This window comes from Anas platyrhynchos, chromosome 7 (genome assembly GCF_047663525.1).
Source record: "Anas platyrhynchos isolate ZD024472 breed Pekin duck chromosome 7, IASCAAS_PekinDuck_T2T, whole genome shotgun sequence".
Lineage (NCBI taxonomy): Eukaryota > Metazoa > Chordata > Aves > Anseriformes > Anatidae > Anas > Anas platyrhynchos.
In genome coordinates this window covers 37,795,191-37,816,916 of record NC_092593.1, presented here as the reverse complement: position 1 = coordinate 37,816,916, position 21,726 = coordinate 37,795,191, and the positions used below count along the sequence as shown (strand labels likewise).

The window sequence follows — 21,726 nt, the reverse complement described above, 5'->3', positions numbered from 1 at the left end:
AAAGCTCAGCAGGTGGGATATACTTCTTGTAAAAAGGCACAGAAGAAATGGTAAAAAGAATGGCTGCTGCAGCAAAATACAGTTGTTAAACAGCCTGCTCAGGCAAAGCTGTTCTGATTTCCTTGAAAAATCTCTAAGATCACTAACAGTGCCAAAAAGGCTGCTGAGAGATCTGTAGGGTCTTATTTGCATTTCACACGTTGGCCAGTTGGCAGTCTGGTAGTAAGGATCATATTAGACCAACAGAAAATCTCTCAAGCTTTCATTTTCATGAAGTATGTGCAGGACATTAAAGAACAGCTTTTGTTCACCATTTTTCTTAGCATTGTCCGACTGATAAAATAAACAGTCCTGTTTTCTGGAAGCAAGCATTTATAACCATTTGCATTTATGTAAACTCCTGCTACAGATGAGATGTGCACAGATTTATTGGAAAGAAGTTCAAGATGTAAGTTTCATCAATTTTTGAACAACTTTAGATTGTCTTGATAGAATGCTTGTTCTCATTAAAAAGTTTTATTATGCCTGAAGATCTGCCTTATTTTAGGGCAATGGACAACTACTAGAAGATTTTACTTAAATGCAAGTTCCATCACAAGATATGTGATGCAACTTTTAATGACCATACACATGTAGAGCACAGCAAGTAGTAGATACTACTCTAAGCTCCTATGAGTACTAAGAAAATGAAATAAAGCATTGTCATAATCATAGAACAGCTCGAGTTGGAAGGGACCTTAAAGACCCCCCAGTTCCAAATTTGGAGCGTTTGAAATAACACCAACTTTAATCATATCACACAGTCCTTAGACATTATTTTATTATACAACTAAAACTAATGTTTAAAATTTGCATACAGCATTAAACTTTGAAATAATTTAACAAAACAGAAGTAAACTCAAACTGTGTCAAACAGCAAAGCAGTCTTCAACAGCCTGAAACAGGGATGTTTTTCTTTGGAACAGATGTATTTCTTTGGACCTGAGAAGCAACTGAACATTCCTATTTATGCACTGAGTTGGTCTATCTTGATATACAAGCTGTCTTTATTTCAGAGACTCACTACTAAATTCCAAATTTTTTTCTTTTGAAAGAGTCCAAGACACAGCTAAAATGGGTCTTGTTGTTAGATTGTCAGCCACTCCCAGATTGGGTTGGGGTGCAAATAAAAGAGCTATTAGTGGTTCTTTCCAGAAAGGAAAAGATGAAATTGCAATACAAGACCTAAATGAACATGTAAATCATATCGTGCTACAAATACTATACATAAAAGAGGTACTAGAAACTTACTAGTAGCATATGGAAGGATTCTATTTCTATCACTGTGGGAAGAAAGGAATATCTTGCTGTTGGCCTGCAGCAGCTGCATATTATGAGTTAACTCTACGGGCTAACTTCCATCAAAGTGAATGGGTGTACAGTCCTGCTTACTCCATCATGCAAAGATGAAGTTTGACTAGCCTACACAAGGAAGCAGAAGTGGTTCTCATGGGGCCTTTTAACTTATAGACCCTCAAGCCATATGCCCTCATTACTGAGTTACTACATTCACATTGCCAATACTTGGTTTGTGGTGGTGAACATGTAAAGTTGAAAGAATTTTCATTTACTTTACAGTTTAAGAGATACAAAGCCTAGGAGGAATTTTAGATCTCCCACAGTTTCTGCAACCTGATGAACAAGTCTATTTTTCTTTTCATTGGGTACCAAAATGTGGTAGCTATACTAATTTCTCCTCCAAATAAATATGTCTGCAAAATCATGTTTTGATTTTGTTCAGGAAAGACAAGACTTGAGAAAACATACCCCTTCAATGTGTTTTCTACAGCTGTAAATTGTTGCTCTGGTATGAAAAATAGACTCCTTAGCATTAGATTTTATGAGGCATTCAGTGTTGACTTAGCTCTCTTCCCCCTGATTTTTCAGGAAACAGAACTGTACTAAGCGAAAACCTGAAGTGACATTCTGAGGAATTCAGAATTAAGATGTCTAAGAGTACTAAAACAGACTATCCTGTGAATTGCAAACCAGGTTCTCATACACTGCAATTCCGTGATACATTTTAATACAGTTTATGGTCAGTAACAGATTTAAAGACATTCATAACATTAAGCATTGGTCCAGTAAAATCACCCAAAGTAGACTGCTGAGCATGAGTTAATGACAGAGGAGTTAAGCTCTTGTTTAATTTGCAGATTTATTACTAATATTTTAATTCAGTTCTATTAAAAAGATGAAAATGTTAGTATCAGTATTTGCTGCATGTAGGCTTACCTGTTTACCTGCACGTATCTGTACCTATGTTATCATATTTGATGTCTAATACTCACTGATAACATGTAATCACTCAAAGCTTACACTGGCAACTCCTTTACAGGGTTGCTAGTCATGGATGACATCTTCCTTTGCATACCTCAATCATTTTTCAGTACCCATATGATTCCCAACAATGAAGAGCTGGCAGGGGAGAAAAACAGACCTCCCCCAAATCACAACCTTCCCACTGAATGTATGCTGAAACTGATTTTAGAGTAACCGCCCATAGATAGTGAGGGTAGAGAATCACATTCCATTAGTTAAAAAGCTGAACCAGTAAATATTGCACTACTGTAATCCTACCTGCATCTCAGCCAGTCTGGTAACAACCAGTAGGTTGCACAGGAATTGCTAGAGATGCCAGAATTTCTAACTAGTAATCTGCCTCAGTGATTAAACCCAGGTCATATATTACAGTACTATTTAACAGTATTTTAGAGTGTACCTACTGCTACACACATCAATGTAAACATAATAGTAACAATATCTAAGGTCAGGTAACAGATGATACAGCATCCAGACTTCGAGTACCATATATTTACCAATTCACTGAGTTTTAATAGCCATTAAGTTTTAAGTGGAGAATCTGCTAGCCTGTACCTGCTAGACAGCACAAGCACTGAACTCACCCAGCATTCCTGCAGGAAGGTCATCACTTCTGCCTGAGAGTGCTCTGGAAGACGCCAGTCTTGGTTCTCTACACACAAATCCCAGGACACACCTTAGCCCACGGCCTCCCAACAGAACTGTTCCTCAGCTGGTTGCCCACAGTGCTTCCCAGATCCCCGCCAGTGACTACCTTCCAGATCCATTCTCGTCACTACAGATCTACATTTCTACTACTGAGACATAGCACCTTTTTTTGGATGTATTAAAATGCAGACCATCCAGATGAATCCAGGTTGCCAAGCATTAGGCTGCTTTGTATAACTGGCTTATCTGATGGTTTATCAACACAAAAATATGAACGTTCAATTCCCATTTTAAGGGATACTGATTATTGTCTCATACCTGAACAAGCAGCAATACAACACAGACAAATTACACGAATGAGACATATTATTCTGTGCCTTTAGAAGGCAGTGTCTTGAAAGGTACTGTTGTGACTTAGCTTTAAACAAAAAACCTTGGGAACTGTTTTTTTGCAGAGAAAGATCAAGTGTTTGAAGCTGACCTCACTATTATCATATTAAATTATACATAAATATAATGCCTTTATATAACACCTGGAAATACTGTGTGTGGGGAAGAAATCAAGCCTTCAAACAACTTCTACATTGTTTTTCTTTTTACTCCAGGATTTTAATATGCTGAAGCCACTCAGAAACAAAAAATAAGATATTTTTGTTCTATTTCTCCTCCATTTCCCTATCTCTACAGGGAAAAACCCACAAACCTTGAAGACTTGTCTATTTCTGGCATTAATTCTGTATCCAGTGCTGACAAATGCAAGCTTACACTTGACAACTCTGAAGAGGATAGCAAAAGGATAGATAACATGCTGCCTGTGATTATTCATCCTTCTCTTCAAGTCCCCTGCATGGCTTGACTACATCTGTTCTCACTCATCTCCTATGTGATTTTTCAGCCCTTTGGAATAGGCACATCTTTGCTCTGTGTTTGTAAAACACTCACTGTGCTGGTCTGGGACCCTCAGAAACACTTTGAGTGCACTTCAATAATTCTGTACCCTGCCGCTTCTTTACCTGCTATCGCAGCATGGAGAAAGCATCGGTCTGCAGTGCCTAAGCACAGGACTGCCACGATCCAACACCTGGCAAGACCAAGATCAGGAGGGAGCCGCAGAGCATTTTGGAGCACAGCATAACCTGAAGTGCTGGGTGTGCAGAAATCCAGGGCCGAACTCCTAACAGCTCTGAGCTTGTGAGATACTAGAAGAGAGCTGATCGTTCAACTTTTCATTTTGCCTCTGAGTGTATTCATTTATTGCTTCAGAGTTTAAGCCAGTCTGCAGCCATTAGATAGTAGGAGTGGATTTACTGCAGGCATTCTGCACAATAGGATTTGTCCTCTGGGATCAAGCCTAATGTTTATTCCCACTTTTTCCATTTCCACCTTCTTACTAGACAGCTTTTCTTGTTTGGGGGGTTTTGGAGTTTTTGCTAATGAGCACCCACAGCAGGAATACAGGCTGGGTGGAAGACTGTGCACACTTCAGGAAACTTGTCAGCCATCAGAATCAAGCACCTTCTTTATTCGGACACTCCCTAGATCTGCCTGAGCAGTTTGTTGTACTTGAACTGTGACACAGCAGTATGTCTGCTCTTTCATTGCATTGTTTAAAATTCTCACAGAGAAAAAAGTTTTATTTCTTATTTCCACTCCTTTCTCCTGAGCATAGTAAGAAAGTCAAAGTGGCTCTAGTGCAGGATAGCATTCATTCCTTTTGGTGCTGTATATGTGAATAGTTATCTGCTTCATAGTCTTAAGCACTACAAATTTTAAAGAAAGTTCTATTTATAGAAGTAATTAAGACATCAAATCAAAAAAAGATTTGTAGTTGGAAACATTCTAGGTAGCTTTTTTTCTTCTTCTCTTTAGGCCTGTGTTCAAGCTAATGAATAGCTGCAAAGGAGAGCTTCCCATTACCCTTCCCTGATTTTTAATATTCTCCAGTAGGCAGGAATATCTACAACAGGCTGGTCTAACCTGCTTCATTTGCCCACAATGGCAACAGAGGAATGACCTGATCACGTTGCTTTCCCCAGCCAACTGGAAGAAATGCTTAAAGAGAGGGACATACTCCAGGAGTAAGGCTCGCTCTGTTCATAACATCTCTCAGGAAGCTTCTTTCACCTGCAAATATTCTTTTCTATCAAGTTAATCATTGTCAATACCATGTAAAATTATTGTACTTTATTAAAAAAAATGCTGGAAGCTTCCACCAAGTATTATCACGAAAGAAGAAAGACTGAATGGCACCCACCTTAGTCTTTGCCCAACTGACCTTGAAAGAGGACCTGAAATTACAAAACTAGCACCACAAATGCAGTTAACCCAAGACTGATTTAACTTCAAATTAGCCACTGCCCAGAGTCTAGTTCCAAAAAGTTTTTTTGAAAAACAAAACTTGAATAGTTTTTCATTTGCTAGCAATGAGTTGTAACGTGAGTGTTAGCAGGCTTTTAGAAGTGTTTCTTGGAGATAAAATTTGAATAATCTATGTGGCTTAATTTAAATAATTTATGCATAAAGCATTGCAGAGTTATAATTGTAATTATAATGTTCAGCTCAGCAGCAATGAGGTGCATTTGAAGTCTGATACTGATTGTACTGTATATCTTATGTTCCAAATTTCATTTTGTTTTGAACAAATCCTTTTGAGCATAGGGAGATGGCTCTGAGCTTCACAAAAGTTCCCAAGTGAAGTTTTAAAGAGTTTTTCCTACACATTTCTATTATTATTATTGAAAGTTTGAAATCCAATCTTCCGTGCTTCTGTGCATTAGTGATAAGTAAAGGTGGCTGTAAAGTGCCCCTGGTCGGAGAAGGACTTTTGTACTCTTCTTGTGAAGGAGCAGTTGCTCCTATCAATAATTTCCTGAAGCAATAGGCCTGGAGAGTAAACAATATTTTATACAGATGACAGTGGAACAGAGAACATTACTTCTGAAATTTCAGCACTTCACTGTGGAGAATGGATTAACCCTGTGTAAGGAATTCAAACAATACTTAATTGAATTAAAGGGTTAAATATTTTAAAGAGAAAGAAGTTTTCTGCAACAAAATGGTGTCAGCTTAGGAACCTGGCTCACACAGAGAGAACACTCATTTGGAGCACTTCAGAAACTGCATGTTGAAGCCTGAGTAGACAGAAGGTTTATTCCCACCCTTCATATTAATACTGTTGTTTTTGAACTTGTTGGAGAACGTGCCTATAAACAGATGCTAAGGGTAACAAGCAAATATCTAACACAACAACTTGGGATACTGGGCAAGTACAAGGGGAATGGACAACAGACACTTGTGTGTTCTTCATAATTAACTTCTACTGCCAGCAGTGGAGATTGAAAGAACATTGTTCTAACCTAGTAGGGCATACATTCTCATGCTGTTTTCACTAAGAAAAAGAAGGGTAAATAGTTTGATTCCAAGCACTAACAACCTGATTATGTCTAAGTCCATTAAGTCCCTTGAGCAATGCTTCCAGAGGCCAAGTTGGAGATGAGAGCACACGTATGAATTCCACTGCTTGTAAGCAAGTTTCATAAGCAGCACACATTTAGATAAGCTTCAGGCAAGGACAATGACCTCCAAAAGTTGAACAAACAATTATCAGATTTCCATGGGCGAATGGGGAATGTGCTCCTCAATGTCAGAAGGAGGTAAGAGTTTACATCTGCATCTCTTTTCACAGAGAACATACTGCTCCATACCATATTCTGCTGTTTGAAAAGTAGCCCTGGAAGATAATGATATGAATTGTTGGTGCACTCTCTCTGCAAGGACTGTATTTTGCTCTTTCCATCTTTGTCCAGTATTATCTAAAGTGGTGGACAATTCCACTCACTTTTTGCCTACCCACATTTATAAGTGCAACATAAGGTCAGAAAACTCTACAAAGTACAGATTAATGAACAGTCTAAGATTTCCTACCACAAGAATATTCCATATGAAAAAGGTAAGCTAACACTAAGCTTATGAGGAAGAAAGGCAGCCACATTTATCTCCACCACCTCCTAACAAACTTACTTCAACATGTTAGGACTAGTTAACCCAGATGGCTCCACAAGCTTAATATTTCAGTTAAAGCAATTAAAGGTTCACATATCTTTCAAGGCAGGAAGAGTACAAGTTCCTTCTGCGTTACTACAATAATATGCAGAAAGCATGCATTAATAAAGGAGCTGTTAGCATTGCAGCTAACTCTTACAATTGGCTTCTAATCAGAAAATGAAAAAAAAAGATTCTTTAACAATTACTCAACACTAATTTTGTTTTTAAGGAGGATGTTCCAGTTATTCCATTAAATAAGTTTGAACAACATTAAGTAAGTATGAATCTAAGCTTATAAGGAACTTTCTACTTCTCTTCTTTAATTTGACTGACAGCATTTTTCTGGGATGCTACAGGAAAGACATTCAGGTGTTCAGCACCAAAACCAGAATAACTAACAATTTGTGAAGCCTTCTAAGAGTCAACAAACGCATCCCCCTGCCCCCACCGCCACCCCCAAAACCGATACCAAGTCAAAAGTGTGAAACAAAGCTGAGATCAAATGATGCTATGAGATGATAAACAGCAATTGCTCTTTTAGCATGTTTTGGTTCTATCCTAAATGATCACTCTTTTTACTGAATAGCATACTTCCCAATAGCCATTCTAACATACACAACTTGACAGTCATCAAGGAAATAAATGAATCTGTCTTCCCAGAACATCTGTTTGCCACCTCCATTTCCTAGTCAAAGCTGCTTGAGCTGCAGAACCAGTACAGAAGAGCAGTCCACTACAGCACCAGGCTGAGAAGAAATGCAAAGTGCTATGGGAAATGTGGTGCTACCACTACAAACACTGAAGACATCACAGTGGGATTACAATATAGCCATAAGCAATGGAAATTAAGTTTATATGGTCTTTGTTCCCCAAAGCCCTGAATGTTTAAAAGTGGTATTACACAAAAAGGCTGTACAATTCCAAATTGCAGAACCTGATTTTTTATATTTTTATATTATTATTATTTTTTATAAACATAGAAAAACTAGAAAAAGTCTTGCAAGGGTTTCTAATACTAAAGCCACACAAACTGATTTACTGACTGACAAAAAGCAACCTTCCAAGGTTCAAGCAAGCCTGACCTCCAGCTCAGGACTCCTGAGCACAAACCACTGCAATGAACCCCTCTCTGCTACCCCAATGCCATCTGAAGCAGATTTTGTTCAGAGGCAACAAAGATAGGCTCACTGGACCCTTGATAAGTTACACCAGGGCTTTTTCTTGTGTTTGTGCCTCATTACAAGTAACAAAAGCTTTGAAAAACCTACTTAGTTACTGGGGTTAGAAATAGTTGTACAGAGACAGAAGAGGGCAGGCTCAAGATAGCTGTCTTAGTACTGAAGACTTGCTACTTAGCAAGACCCTCTGAAGGGCATGCTGACATGGATTAATTGAATATTTCAGATGCTCAACTTTAGCACCCCACTAAGAAGCCAGGTCATCCTGACTTAATCCAGATTTTAAACATCCTGAGTCACCTATAGAGCCCACTATTTTTCTCCACTGATTAGATAGAAAGTATAGGACAAATAGGCTCTCTGTAATTCAGCACATCAACCAAGTCCTACCTTTCCTGGTCTACTGAAATGTACGCCACTACAGCTATATTTATTACGGGCTTAGGAGTATTATATGTATCTGAGGTCTAACACTACAGCATTGTCCCTCCTGTGCATATGTGGTACCAGTGAATGAAGGACTTGAACAGCAAAACTACTTACAGTAGGCCAAAACAGTGATCAGTGAATCTTCTGCAAGAATTTGAAGTGTTGAATGTAATGACTGCAGCACTGTGCAAACTCATAGCAAATCCTACTTACATGTGTCAATATCAGAATATCCTGAACCCTCAGCTGAAACAATATCGGTTTAAGAACCCAATGTCAGTAAACAGCTGACTATACAATCTGGTATCCGTGCTGCAGAAGTTACATGCAGCATGGTTAACAGATGGAACATACTCAAATTACTCTGCACATGAATAAGGAAAATGTGGGACTGCTGCCGAATGGGGCACATGGCAGCGATAACAGATGCAAGGTACCAAGTGCCTTCTTTCTTCACCAAAAGGTCTCCCACACCTCTATGCTTAGAGGCTACATTTGAGATGAACTAACAGCAGTGAATAAGAATCAAGTTAGGGATTATTGGTGATGACTTGATCCCCCGAAGCCCACAGGACCCCGTAGACTTCATCCAAAGTGCAGAGAAAGCTGGCTGTCACCATGGGGTTTGTGTCATCTTTTTTAAATGTCTAGAGATTAGGGGAGGTTCCTGATAATTGGAAGAATGCCAATACTATAGCCATTTTCAAAATGAATCAAGGGGATAATCCAGAAAATTACATAGCATTTGGCCTCACTCCCTGTGACCATCATGGAACAAGTCCTGTTGGAGCATATATGCTGAAGCCAGCACGACTTTACAGAGGGTGAACTATGCCTGGCTAACCTGATAGCCCTCATTGGATTTGTGAGTTGTAGATTAGAAGATGCCAACTTTAGAAGAATTTCAACATCATTTTCCAAAGTATTTGTATCCAAGCAAGGATTTTACAGTCTGAATGTGTGGGCAGCTAGATAGGTAAATAGGCAATTGGATGGTTGGCTCACAGGACAGCTGTTAACAGGTCATCATCCTATGCAACCAGAGGCCAACAAGAGGTGCATCACAGGGACCCGTGTCAGACATCGTCACTGACTCTGAAGAGGTGACAGTGCTGTGCTGTCAGATTCACACATGACACCAAAAGGGTAGTACTCCTGCCATGCTTGAGGACAGGGCTGCTATTTAGACAGACCTAGAAAGGCTCGAGGAATGGACAGTGAATTACAAAATTCAGCAAACACTATATCGGTCATGTACCCGGGATGCTGGGAACTGAGGGACTGAAAAACAAAGAGGGCTAAGAACATCCTGAGCTGTATTAACAAGACAACATCCAGTAGATAACTGGAGGAGACGCCCTTTACCCAGTACTTATTACAGCATTAGGCTAACTCTTGGAGGAAGGGAAAACACCAAGTAGTTAATTGGCAAGAATAAAATCAGAAAGTCTTGTTTAAAAAGAAAGTATTTGCTAAATGCAACTTGTTTTTCCAAAATTAAAGTAGTGAGGATCCAGATAATGAAACAGACGCTCGCTCCTGGAATTTAATAAATTGAAGTTGATACTGTGCTCTTGATCTCCAAAATAAGCTGCTTTATCAAAACAACCAGTTTGATAATCAAACAAGCAATCTGTTTGAGTTAAAAAGGGATTAAGCAAGTGAAACCTTTAGAAGCCATGCTTCACTTGTTTAGTGGTCAAAATTACAGCTGCTGTAGGCTTTAAAGCTTCAAGTTCCTTTCAAATCACTGATAACACACAATAGATATAAGCAACCATTTTAAAAAAATGAGATCAATTTATAGATTATTTTCTTTAAAACTCCTCTATAACTTCATTTTTGCTAGAAAAATCCTGTTTCGGTCTGTAAATGATAACGTGCACCACACCTAGAAGTAAAGACTGACATAGCCAAAAAAAAAAATAATCCTGCTACTTCAAAAGCTGCAACCCTCAGTTCGGAGTTCAACCTTTTTTTGCACCACATTTTTATGGCAATATTTTGAGATGAATTGATAGAAAAGTCAAGATGTCAAACTGGAGGAAAAACATATATATATATATTTTTTTGATGGCACGGTTTAGAAGCATAAACTACATTTACTTTTTTTCTCAGCAGAGAAATAGTTAAGGTAGAACAAGTTACTTTAAAAACTAAAGTGAAAGCAGTTACACAGGATTTTGCATCACTTCAACTCCATTGCTTTGTAAGCTTACTTAAATTTTAATCAGCCTTATAACCAATGTTTTGAACTTACCAGACACTATCTCTGATAAAAAAAAAAAAGCATTGAGTACTCCCTTCCGAGACAGACATCATAGACTGTTTAAAGAAGTAGCTCAAACAATTGCTCAAAAAAAATGCTTCAACTGCAAATAAAAATGTTCATAAAAATACATCCAAAAAAATATATTTTTTAAACTAAGAAGTCTCCTGACAGTCTCTTTGGAGTCTTGCTGCATTTATAATGTTCTTGCAGGGTTAGAAAGCACAGATCTTGTTTGGTAAGTTTCGTAAGTTCAGACTTCTCTGTCACCCTTGACATACATCTGCTAATGCCAACTAAAGTGAAGAGGAAACACCACCTCTCCCCATGATGCCTGACTACATGACTAAGAGAATGCTCTGGTATTTCATAGTGGGGAGACATCAGTTACTTCTCCACCTGTATTGCTGGTGTAGAGCTTGCACAAAGGCACACCAAATATGATACAATCCAGTCATTGCAGGTCACAGCATTCCAAAGTCAGGATGCCAAAATCTTATTTAACTACCATCTTGCCAATCCTTTTAAATTATGCTAAGATAGGCCAAATAAGATCAGCTGATAACTTCCCTGCAAATCTCTTTTTAAAAAACAGTTTTAACCTTTGGGCTGTTTGTGCATACACTTTCGATTGCAGTTTGCACTCTAGAACTAGCTATACACTGTGTCTATCGGTTATTGAACATCTACTTAAACAGGAATTTCAACACTTCCCTTCTAGATGCCAGTGACAGATCCTGCTGTAGTTGTAGTGGTAAGAACTGAAGCTCACAGCCACCCATATCAGCACTCTTCCTTCAATCCTACTTTGAGCACTGGTTAGATAAAACCAGAATAAAGAGGAATAGTTTTACTTATCACAAACATCGTTTATAACCTTATGATGCATATGGCTGTTCTGTACCAGAACTTCCTCTTCCTTGTGTTTAGTCCGTCTTGTGCTTACAGTACTTTCCATAACCTCAAAATATGAAATTAGACTATTTTATGCCTTTTGTTCCTATAGTACTTTCAACTTCAGAATCACAAAGAACTCAGTAACAGCAGCTCAGTAACAATAAATCTTCAAAAAGCAGGAGTATTGTTCTGTCTTTTACAAATAGGGAATTTGTGATCTGTAAAGTGCCTATTATGTCTGTAAAGTGCCTATTATGCTTAGACAATATTACATCCCTGTAGAAAGTCTTCCGGCAATATAATTTGTCACTGCCCCAGGTATACATCTGTTTGTCTACTTTGGTGGAGAAGCCTCCAGAGCTTTAATAGAGGATACCCTCAGCAGATTCTCTTCATAGCTTCTTTCAACATGAAAAAAAAAGTCTAAGAACAGGAGTTAAAACCCAAGATAACCTGATTCTCTCTCCTGCAACAAAATCCATGACATAATCCCACAGAAGAAATCGCATACAGAACAAAATATGCAGAACAACCCTAAAATGAGATACACTTGACAAAAGAACTACAAAAAAAAAATATCCTAATTCTATTCTGCTTTTTCTTTTACTAATCTAAAAACAATACTGCTTTTACAATCCATGATGAGGCAAGGCTTCAGCTGTTAGTGTTCCCTGCCAATCAAAGTAACTGTGTTCAGTCAGCAATTCCACCATGCTTCTGTAAAACTGCCCAAAACAAAAACTGTGCTGTAACAACAACAAAACAGACAGAAAACCATACCAAACAATCCAGGTTTAGCTGGCTGCAGCAATTCATGAACTTGAAGCAGTCAAGATCAAAGACAATTACACTGACATATTAAAATGTAAAGTTGAAACAGGGGAAGCATGCATGCAGAATTATGCTGCATATCCACTACACATGATAGACTGTCTGAAGCTCAACTCACTCATCTGAATATTTCTATTCACCTGACCTAGTATATACGTCAAAGACTTGAGGGGGAAAATATGACATGATAAAAAACTATATTAAAGAACCTGACAACTGTGAAAAGGATATAAATTCAGGGGCTTGGATTACCTGTAGCACAAGTCACAGAACAAAGACCTTGTTTTTAATAGTACATAGTGTTTGTCCCACAGCAGGCAACTGTCTCTTATAACTGATGTCTAAAGTAACACTGATTGATGCTGTTTCTCCAATCATTTTCCAAACCTTCTTGTTTAACGAGGTGAGCTGCACAATGGCAGTTTATTTACCTGCTGGCAACCCTTTTCTTTGAAGGGTCACTGCTCTTAATTATAGTGGCACCTGCTTACTGCTCTGCTTTTAGGTCTGTCAACGTTTCCATTATAAACCCATTTTTAGATGTTTCTGTAATACCCTTCAAGTCCACTGTGGGTTGAAGCAAGGCTCACAAGGTTTTGGCAAGGTTTTTTTTTTTTTTTTTGTAAGTAATCATGGCTAGATCCCCTATAACCCAGGAATGTCTCTCTGCTGCTGCATTGCAGGAAGGTTTACCTACCATCCTGTTGTAAAGAAACAAACATTTTTCAGGAAGGAAAGCCTTAAATATAAAGGATTAAAGTCTATGCAAGAAGAAATGCTTGCACCTAGAACACAATTTTACTACTCCGCTATCTCAAATTTCTTGTATTAGGAGGGAGTTGCTTCTCTGCCTTGACTTACCGTAATTACTATAGGATATTAATGTTTTTCCTCCCTCACCCATCTATTGCAGACCTGTCAGCATGCCCTTCATCCTCTAGGCAGGAAAGCCAGAAAATAGACTAGCCCTTGAGCATGTAGCTGACCTACCTATATGCTTCAGATTATGTATAACTAACATTGAAGACAGTAGAGTGAAGGGTAGCCTATATATGCTTCCTCATCTGGAATAAGAAATTAATCCTGAATCACCTGCCATTCAATCATAGTAATACAATCATAAGGAAGAAACCAGACTAAGACAATGACAACAGTATAACTGATCAAGAGCTGCAAGTAGAAATCCAACAGGTAAGCAGTGAATATATCAACTGCTTAACAGTAAGCAGACACTTGAGAGTTTCTAAGTCATGTATGTCACGTATGTAACTGCATTGTCACCTGCAGTTGAGAAAGAAGTATCATGTAAAAGGTTCCCAAAAAATTTTGCTGGAGAACAGAACTAAGCTTCAAGTCTCATAGCCACAAATTGCAGGATCACAACTGTGTGCCCACATCAGAATCTCACAGGACAGAAAGCTATGAGACCATAAGCCTGACTTGATGCACAGTACCAGGCAGATTATGTCAGCTCATTACATTGCTAAACTATTAACTACCTATCCATCCCAACATTGCATGGAGGCTGAGGGTCTTCGGGTAATGCAAAAAAGAAGGAACTAGTGCTTGGGTATGGAGTTCAGGGTTTCAGCTTTGCCATTAAGGTAATAGCTTCCATGACAAGATTTAGATGATTTGCAAGAACTCCTTGCAGGTACTGGTTGGATAAGTTACTGGGAGAAGACTGTGAAGGGAAGAAAATGTTCATACTAGCATTGGTAGTTGCAGCCCATTTCTTTTCATAACACCACATATTTCTGAAATGCAGAAATATTTATGCATTTTCTAATCTTAGTCACTTTCATACCACTAATTCATGTGTTTTTATTTTGATTAAGACAGACAACTAAAGGAACTGTACAGCAGAAAACAACGTATTCCTTAATGAAGCTCCAGAAAACTTCTTACCATGTATTCCTTTTGCTATAATCATCTGAATGACAGAGTCTTGCTTCTGATCCCAAACAAGTAATTCAATAAATCATACATGCACATTGTAGTGGATCTGCAACATTAGGTTTAGAATAACAATGACAAACATACAAGACACCTGGTCTTTTGTCAAAGATGTTCAAATCTTCCTGTCTCATGTAGCAAGAAGTCATTTTCTTCCAACAGTCAAACAAAGTTAAACTTCAGTATCATCCACACTTAAGAAACTAACTAGGAAGTTATTTCTCAATGCACGTTATAACTATAAATATAACAGAAACAGCAATCTTATGATCTGGTTACTGTTTGGAGAGGAATTTAGCTTCTCTTGGCCATTAGGAATGAAAAGATTTCTATTTGAATACTGGATGGCAGAAGTCTGTGTTTCCACTAGAATGTATAGTGCTCTACACCTTTTAAATACTAAGAACACCACTGCAAATTGAGAACTATCAGGTTTTAGTCAAATTAGAGGGGAAACCTCTGTTCATGACAGAGTACAACATTGTAAAAAAAACCTCAGACTTACTGGAGAGGTACCATCACACTTCAGTGTGATCCATGTAGAAGGAGCTCGTACTAGATACTAGACAGACAGACCAAGTTAAGACAACTTCATTTGTACTCAAACATGTAGTGGATGAGCAAGTCTGCCTGAAGGTCTGAAGGATTTAGTTCCTCAGCAGTTATGAGTGCTGTGGCACGCCATCGGAGCCAATGGCAGATTTCCCAGTTGTCTACTCCAGGCAGATCTTGTTCCAGGGCATAACCTGCAGCAAGGTCTGTCCAACTGATTCAACTTACTACGTTATCCTGTTTTTAAGAGTTGAGATCACATTGGAAAGATAAATATTATCCTTTTTTCTTATTAAAAACCCAGGCTTTAAAGAACTGAAGAAATAAACAGGTAAATGCATTATTTGCAGTCACCCAGGACCAGTCATTAGCAAGAGACAGAATGCCTTCCACATTGTCAGTTCACATGCCCTCATATAACAAAGAATTTGTCTCGGCATGCAGGCAGGCATTTATACATTGTAATGATTTAAGTGAACACTGGTTTGTATATAAGTGAAACAACTATGAACAACCACAAAGATTTGGCTATGTAAGATAGCTTTTGCCGATCTTATTAAAAAAGCATGTACACACATGTATGCACCTGAGGAAGGCAAAGTAGTTTCCAGCCCAATTATATCAGCTTTTCACTTCCAGAGCTTCAAAAATTACCAAAACAATTTCCATCATATTCATAAGGCCACAGAAAAACTATTTAATGCACCTTTTTGGGAATTGAGAATATCCTCTCCTCAAAATTGATGCTGAAATTAACAGAGAATAAGAGAATAAATAGCTTTTTAATCTGATCATTTTAGATTTGCAACCAAAAAAAAAAAAAAAAAAAGAAAAGAAAAGCAGTGGCTTCCTTTGATCTGAGTCCGTTTTTATTTCATCTCATATCAAGACTGAGATAGGATATTATTAATTCTAAGTCTAAAATCTGGATACGAAAAATGTGAAAAAGATCCTAAAAGGACAGGTACGCTGCCATGAATTTGTTTTAACTTTGAGGTGCTGCAAAGCAGAATTTCCTAGTGTGACAGGATAATGAAAAAGTTATACATCACCTAGTACCACACTTCAAGACACTTTTACTATTCCAGATAAACAACACTCATTTCTTTTGCTCCAGGATTGCCTGAGATAGAAGGTGCCTGTCTCTAATTTGGTACCACTATCAGCAAGCTCTCAACTGTCTCAGTAGTCCTCTTTGCTCCATATCTCTTCAGAAGTTACTGGAGTACCACAAAGCATACATCACATTTAAAGGTGACCTTGAAAAGAAAGAAATGGGCATGTTCCCTTTCTTTACAAATCAAGGACCAAAGAAAAAAAATCTGTAAGGTTTTAAACTGGGTATTTCAATTCTGCTATTGCTGATGAATGAATTCAATCTTATCTGCCCTAATCTTTCCCATATAAATCCAATTTTTATTGCCAACTTTCTAACTCAACTTTAATTACATTCAAGCAGCAAGTGATTTTCAGCAAATAAAGACAATTTGGGAGATGCGATGCAAGTACCCAAGACAGAAATCCAAACATGTTATCTCTGCACTTGTTTTGAGCTGATCTAAGAACACAATAGAACAACAACAGCATGAACACCTACCTGCAGTGATTATGGGAGTTATTACAAGGCATCTCACTATTCCAGAAGTTCATGGCAAGGGCCCTCATACTTGGTATACAGCCAAAATTTTAAGACAGATTTGTTACAGTTATACATGCTAAACAAGTGTTAAACAAATACATAACACTGAGTCTCTGATTGCTGTTTTTCTGATGTTAACAGATATCATTCTAATGCTAGAATTGACTCTACCTACATGTTGCTCCAAACTCGGTATAAAAGGTTTAAAAAAATCAAGTAAGCAGAACAGAAAAAACAGCAAGTCTCTTAATTATTTTATCCTGTAGATAAAGCAAAGAAATAACTATACATTGTTGAGATGGATGATTTCATATCACCCTTTCTATAGCTTTCAGAGCAGTGCCATCCAATAACATTTAAAAATAAATATATTTATTTCTATTTGTAATTAAAATACTTATTTTAAAATATTTACATATATTACTATGTCTTTATTATTTTATGTATTATTTTCTATTAGTAATATTTTTTATTTTAATATATTTATGTATTTTTAATATTTTGTATATTTTATTTTTTTTAAAATATTTAAATTACTTTAAAATATAAGAAGTTAGTTTAAAATACAAAGAAGTTATAAAACTTTAAATATGTATTTCAGAATAGAATCAAATACCATGAGAATTTAATGTAGATAGAAAACCTACAATAAGAAGTGGATCCCCTCATTCTTTATAATGCAGATGCTTTAAAGTCTGTCACTTTAAGAGCTTTAATGGGTACAAACAAAGGCTGCTACTGTAACAAAAAATTTCAACAAAAAAGAGAGATAGGCTAGACCATGAGAGCTCAAGGAAGGTGGGCCATGTACCACCTCTGCTGTAATGCCGCATTATGTTCCCCCACACAAAGTATAAGAACCAACTGTTTATGATCGGTACTGCTGATCCTAGCCTAGATACTCCCTTCATCAGGCCTTTAGAAATTGTACCAACATTTTCTTCCCGTGCTCCCCCCTCTCTTCCCAAGACTACAAGATTACACTTTTTATCACCACTATGGGTGTGCTTGCAACAAGTAAACTGACTCTTGGAGGTACCTGAAGAAACTTCATGTTCACTCAAGCCCCGTTCATTGCATGTTTCCGGCAGATTTGATTTCCATGAGAAAGTAAATAAACCCAACCCCCCCAAAACAGGCAACAAACTCACCAGGCTGCATCAGATCCTCTGTGGAGCCATGATCTTTCTCCTCTTCCTCAGCAGGGTTTCTGTAAGTTGAGATTCAGTTACTCCAAAGCAACTAGGAATGAGATGCAGGCCAGCCCAGCATCTCCCCCTGAAACTGCAGCTTTCCCTCAGCCTGTTGTTTTGATATCTTATTTTTCTTCAAGGAGGCTTTTTTAAAGTTCCCCCTGAGCCCCTGTGCAGCCCCCAACCCAGAAGACACAGGTTTTCCCTCATGAGGGCCCAGCCTGCCCCTCACACCGAGCAGACCTAACACCGTGTAATGGCGCCATTTTGCACCCCTGCCCTGAGAGGGAACAGGCTTCACATTCCTAACACCGTACTTTGCCAAAGCACACATAACCACACAGAGGCAATGCTGACCAGATAAAGCAAACCTAACAGGCAACATTTCCACCAGCACGAGGACATCTTCAGATGCTGCTCCAACCTAGGTGCTGCTCCTCCTGCCTCACCTCCACCTGAGCAGCTCCCAGCCCCACCAATGCACCTCACGCTCTGCAAGAGCCACTCTTCATGAAATGGCTGCCTAGCCCCACTGCCCAGACCCCTCTAGCACCTTATTCACATCCAATGAGCTTCAGCTGTACTAGGACAGCCAAAACCCCACAGCTGCCTACTCTCAGAAACCTTCATACCAGGTACATCATCTTCCTTATGTAAATGAAGTGGGCCCAGAAGGAGGAAATTAGCGTAACAATCCCAGGTGTTTTCCTGCATTGTGACTCTTCATCTAGTCTGTCAGAGTATTAATGCTGACAGAGCATCTTTCTGCATCTCAGAAAGTTTTTACTCCATTTTGGCAGAGGGACAATGGGGTTCCATGATTTTAATTGCTGTTGAGGCCTCTTCACTAAAGAAACAACTGGAGCAAAGCACTGGAAACATTAAAAACTATGTTTGGTTGCCTGAGGAAACATACTATGATTCCCTGACTGCCTTCACTGCTCAAATCTTGCCCAATTTCAAGCATCTAAGGCAGAAATCTTAAAAAAGGACCAAGTATCTACAGATATCATGAAAAGTGGAGCATTTTTTTCCCCTTTAGAACACACCAGCATGTCTGTAACTTGAACCAGCCACTACATGCTGCCTGACGGTCCCACAGCAAGAAAGGGAAGGTGGGACAGCAGTGCTGCCGTTGTGGGAGGATGTAGGGGCAGAGCCTGTCTTTATGTCAAATCAGAGTCTGTTAATTTTGCCAGAGGAATTACTTATTTATTTGGACTTATTTGGATCTTATTTGGATTTTTTTTTTTTTAATTTTTATTTTTTTTTTAATCTTTATCAGCTTGAAAGACTTAGACAATGGTTTATTTCTGTGGAAAGGTATTGTCGTGGACATGTACGATGTCATAGAGCATAAAAATGAAGTTCATGCTATCTCATGATAGCATAGGAGTATACCTCATGCTAATACGCTTGGTAGCTTTTTTGAAGGAATTACAGAATGTCTTGGAGACATTTCTGTCAAGTCTGTTTTATCAAAGAGAAGCCCAAAACCTACAGTTCATTAACAGGGTGCCCTTGGCAGAAAATGTTTACCTTCAGGATTTAAAGTATAGGGACTCTGGTTAGCAGAGATTGAATGCTTTGCTAACTCATACAATATATAATGAAAGCTTAATAAAATAAAGTATATCTAGTTCATGAAGTCTCTTGATACTGTGTTGTAATTTAGTCCACCAACAGCCTTTATTTAAAGTTGGATTCCATGAGTCTGTTATAATGAGCTAAAAAGTGCATGGATAAGCAGTTATTTCTGAAAATGTGGCTCCCTATCGATGTATATTTTGCACAGCCTGTATATCTTAATTGAATTGAAATAAGCATGGGACCCTAGGGTTTTTTAGGTCTAGTGAGGCATTAAATACTCCAAAAGCACAATAAAAAAATAACCACCTCAACTACTCCAAACTATTGAGCTATATTGCTTTAGCTCTGGGCACAGCTCTACAGCTCTTATTATTGCAAGTGCGCATATTTATTCTTTTTTTTTTTTTTTTTTTCTTTTTGAAGCCTTTCACTCCGTGTATGCCCTTATCCTCTGTGTTCAGACAGGATTTCATTTTACTTATCTCTACGGAAGTTTGTCTCCACTGGAGCTGGATTAAAATCAAGAAGTATCTTGAAAATTTTTTGAATAAGTTTTCCTTTGTAGATGGCTGTATACATGTATATCAACACAAATAACAACATAAACTTTCCTATGTATTAAATGCACAACAAATTGAAGCTGATGTAGAAGAATGATCAAAGTAAACAACAGGAGTTAAACTACTTTTCCAAACAAAATCTTATAAAAGCTTAACAGCTTCTGATTCTAAAATCTGTTCTTGTTCACCATCACACTTCCTTTCTTGGGATGATACCAAGTACGAGAACAATAATGAATACTCAAAGCAAGCCACTGATTAACCTATTTTTGATTGATATTTGGAGACCCCAATGGGTTAGGCAATTAGAACAAAGATCCGAGGACTTGGATGCTTACCCAAATTGAGCTGAAACTCTGAATGTTTTGTTCACCAATCACTCTTGGATGATACTATTTACATTGTCACACAGGGAGTATTATTGATTACTTTCCATTACCATGACTGTTATGGTGTCAATCAAAAACAAGCAGCTTGATAGCATTCAGACTCCAGCTGTACAAATGTTCTCTTTTTGGGGCTCATTAGTTTGCTCCAGCTGGCATATTTTCAGCCAGGAAAAAAAAAAAAAAAAGTGTTTTCCTTCAGTACAAGCAATATTCTATGAAAATATTTTGCATAAACTTGAATCCCAATTAACTAAAGATGATCTTAAAAAAAAAATATCTTCAAAGAAGTCTTGTTCATTATGCTAGAGGGTGTTGGTGCCTGAAAATTAAGATATGTTAATTCAAGTGCCAAGCAAAATACATTGATGTATTGTAGTGCAGAGTTGGACAAAGAAAGGAAGGTCTACCACTTTTACGCATTACTAAACTCATTTCACCTGTAGGGAAAAGAATATTGATTTCATTCATCTCACTTAGTTGCTAGTAAGACCGAAGAGTAATTCAAGTTCAATGGCATTAGCTGTACAGATGACAGGACCGTAGCAGAGGATAGCAAGAAAGGATGACACGATACTGATAAATGTAATTTCATTAGAAAAGATCAAAATCAGTCTGTACATAACAGAATGTAGTGTGGGAGCTGTAGATTCTGCTGCTCCTTAAGTTTATGATGGCCTTCATAATGTCTGGGTTTTAAACTATAGTTGATTTTTCATTGTATTGACTCTTGACATCCGCTGGTATAAGCTGGGAGAAACTATCTGAGTTAAAGGAGTAAATATAGTTGTAATTAAATGAAACAATTCATAGGTGGAGAAATTGTGTACATATTTCAGCAATATGGGCCTGATTCAAAACCACATTGAAGTCAATGCAAAAAATTCTAAGTCACTTCCATTAGTTTTGGAGTAAGCTTCTATACCAAGACATGTTGAAGCAATGTAGATTTTTAACTATATTTTTTGTGGAGTGCAACTTTATTTTTGGAATTTCAGGTTTTAAGAGTTTTTTTTTTTTTTTTTTTAACTTTCTTAAAGTAATATATTATCTTATTTTTTCACCTAAGGAGTCAGTGTAGGACAATTTAATCATATGAATAGCTATCTTGAATCTAATGAGATGTTCTGTGTGCTTAAAACATTTCTGTAAATTTCTGTCATAATGACTTATAGCAAAAAGTCAGATACCAC

General features: G+C 37.8%; 1 protein-coding gene across 3 annotated transcripts in view; it reads right to left on the bottom strand.

Moving 5' to 3' along the window:
- The window catches only part of SLC39A10 (solute carrier family 39 member 10), a 191,241-nt gene extending 172,709 nt beyond the window's left edge, over positions 1-18,532 (bottom strand). For 2 of the 3 annotated variants that reach the window (XM_072040590.1, XM_038182339.2), the window contains exons 1-2: positions 18,355-18,532; positions 17,956-18,014 (exon numbers count right to left, since the gene is read on the bottom strand). In XM_072040590.1, the coding sequence (XP_071896691.1) occupies positions 17,956-17,965 (10 nt within the window). In that variant the 5' untranslated portion in view covers positions 17,966-18,014; positions 18,355-18,532. Of the gene's footprint in view, positions 1-2,945; positions 3,063-17,955; positions 18,015-18,354 lie in introns of those variants that run through there. The other variant, XM_072040592.1, reaches the window with a different exon arrangement.
- Positions 18,533-21,726: the final 3,194 nt, after the last annotated feature.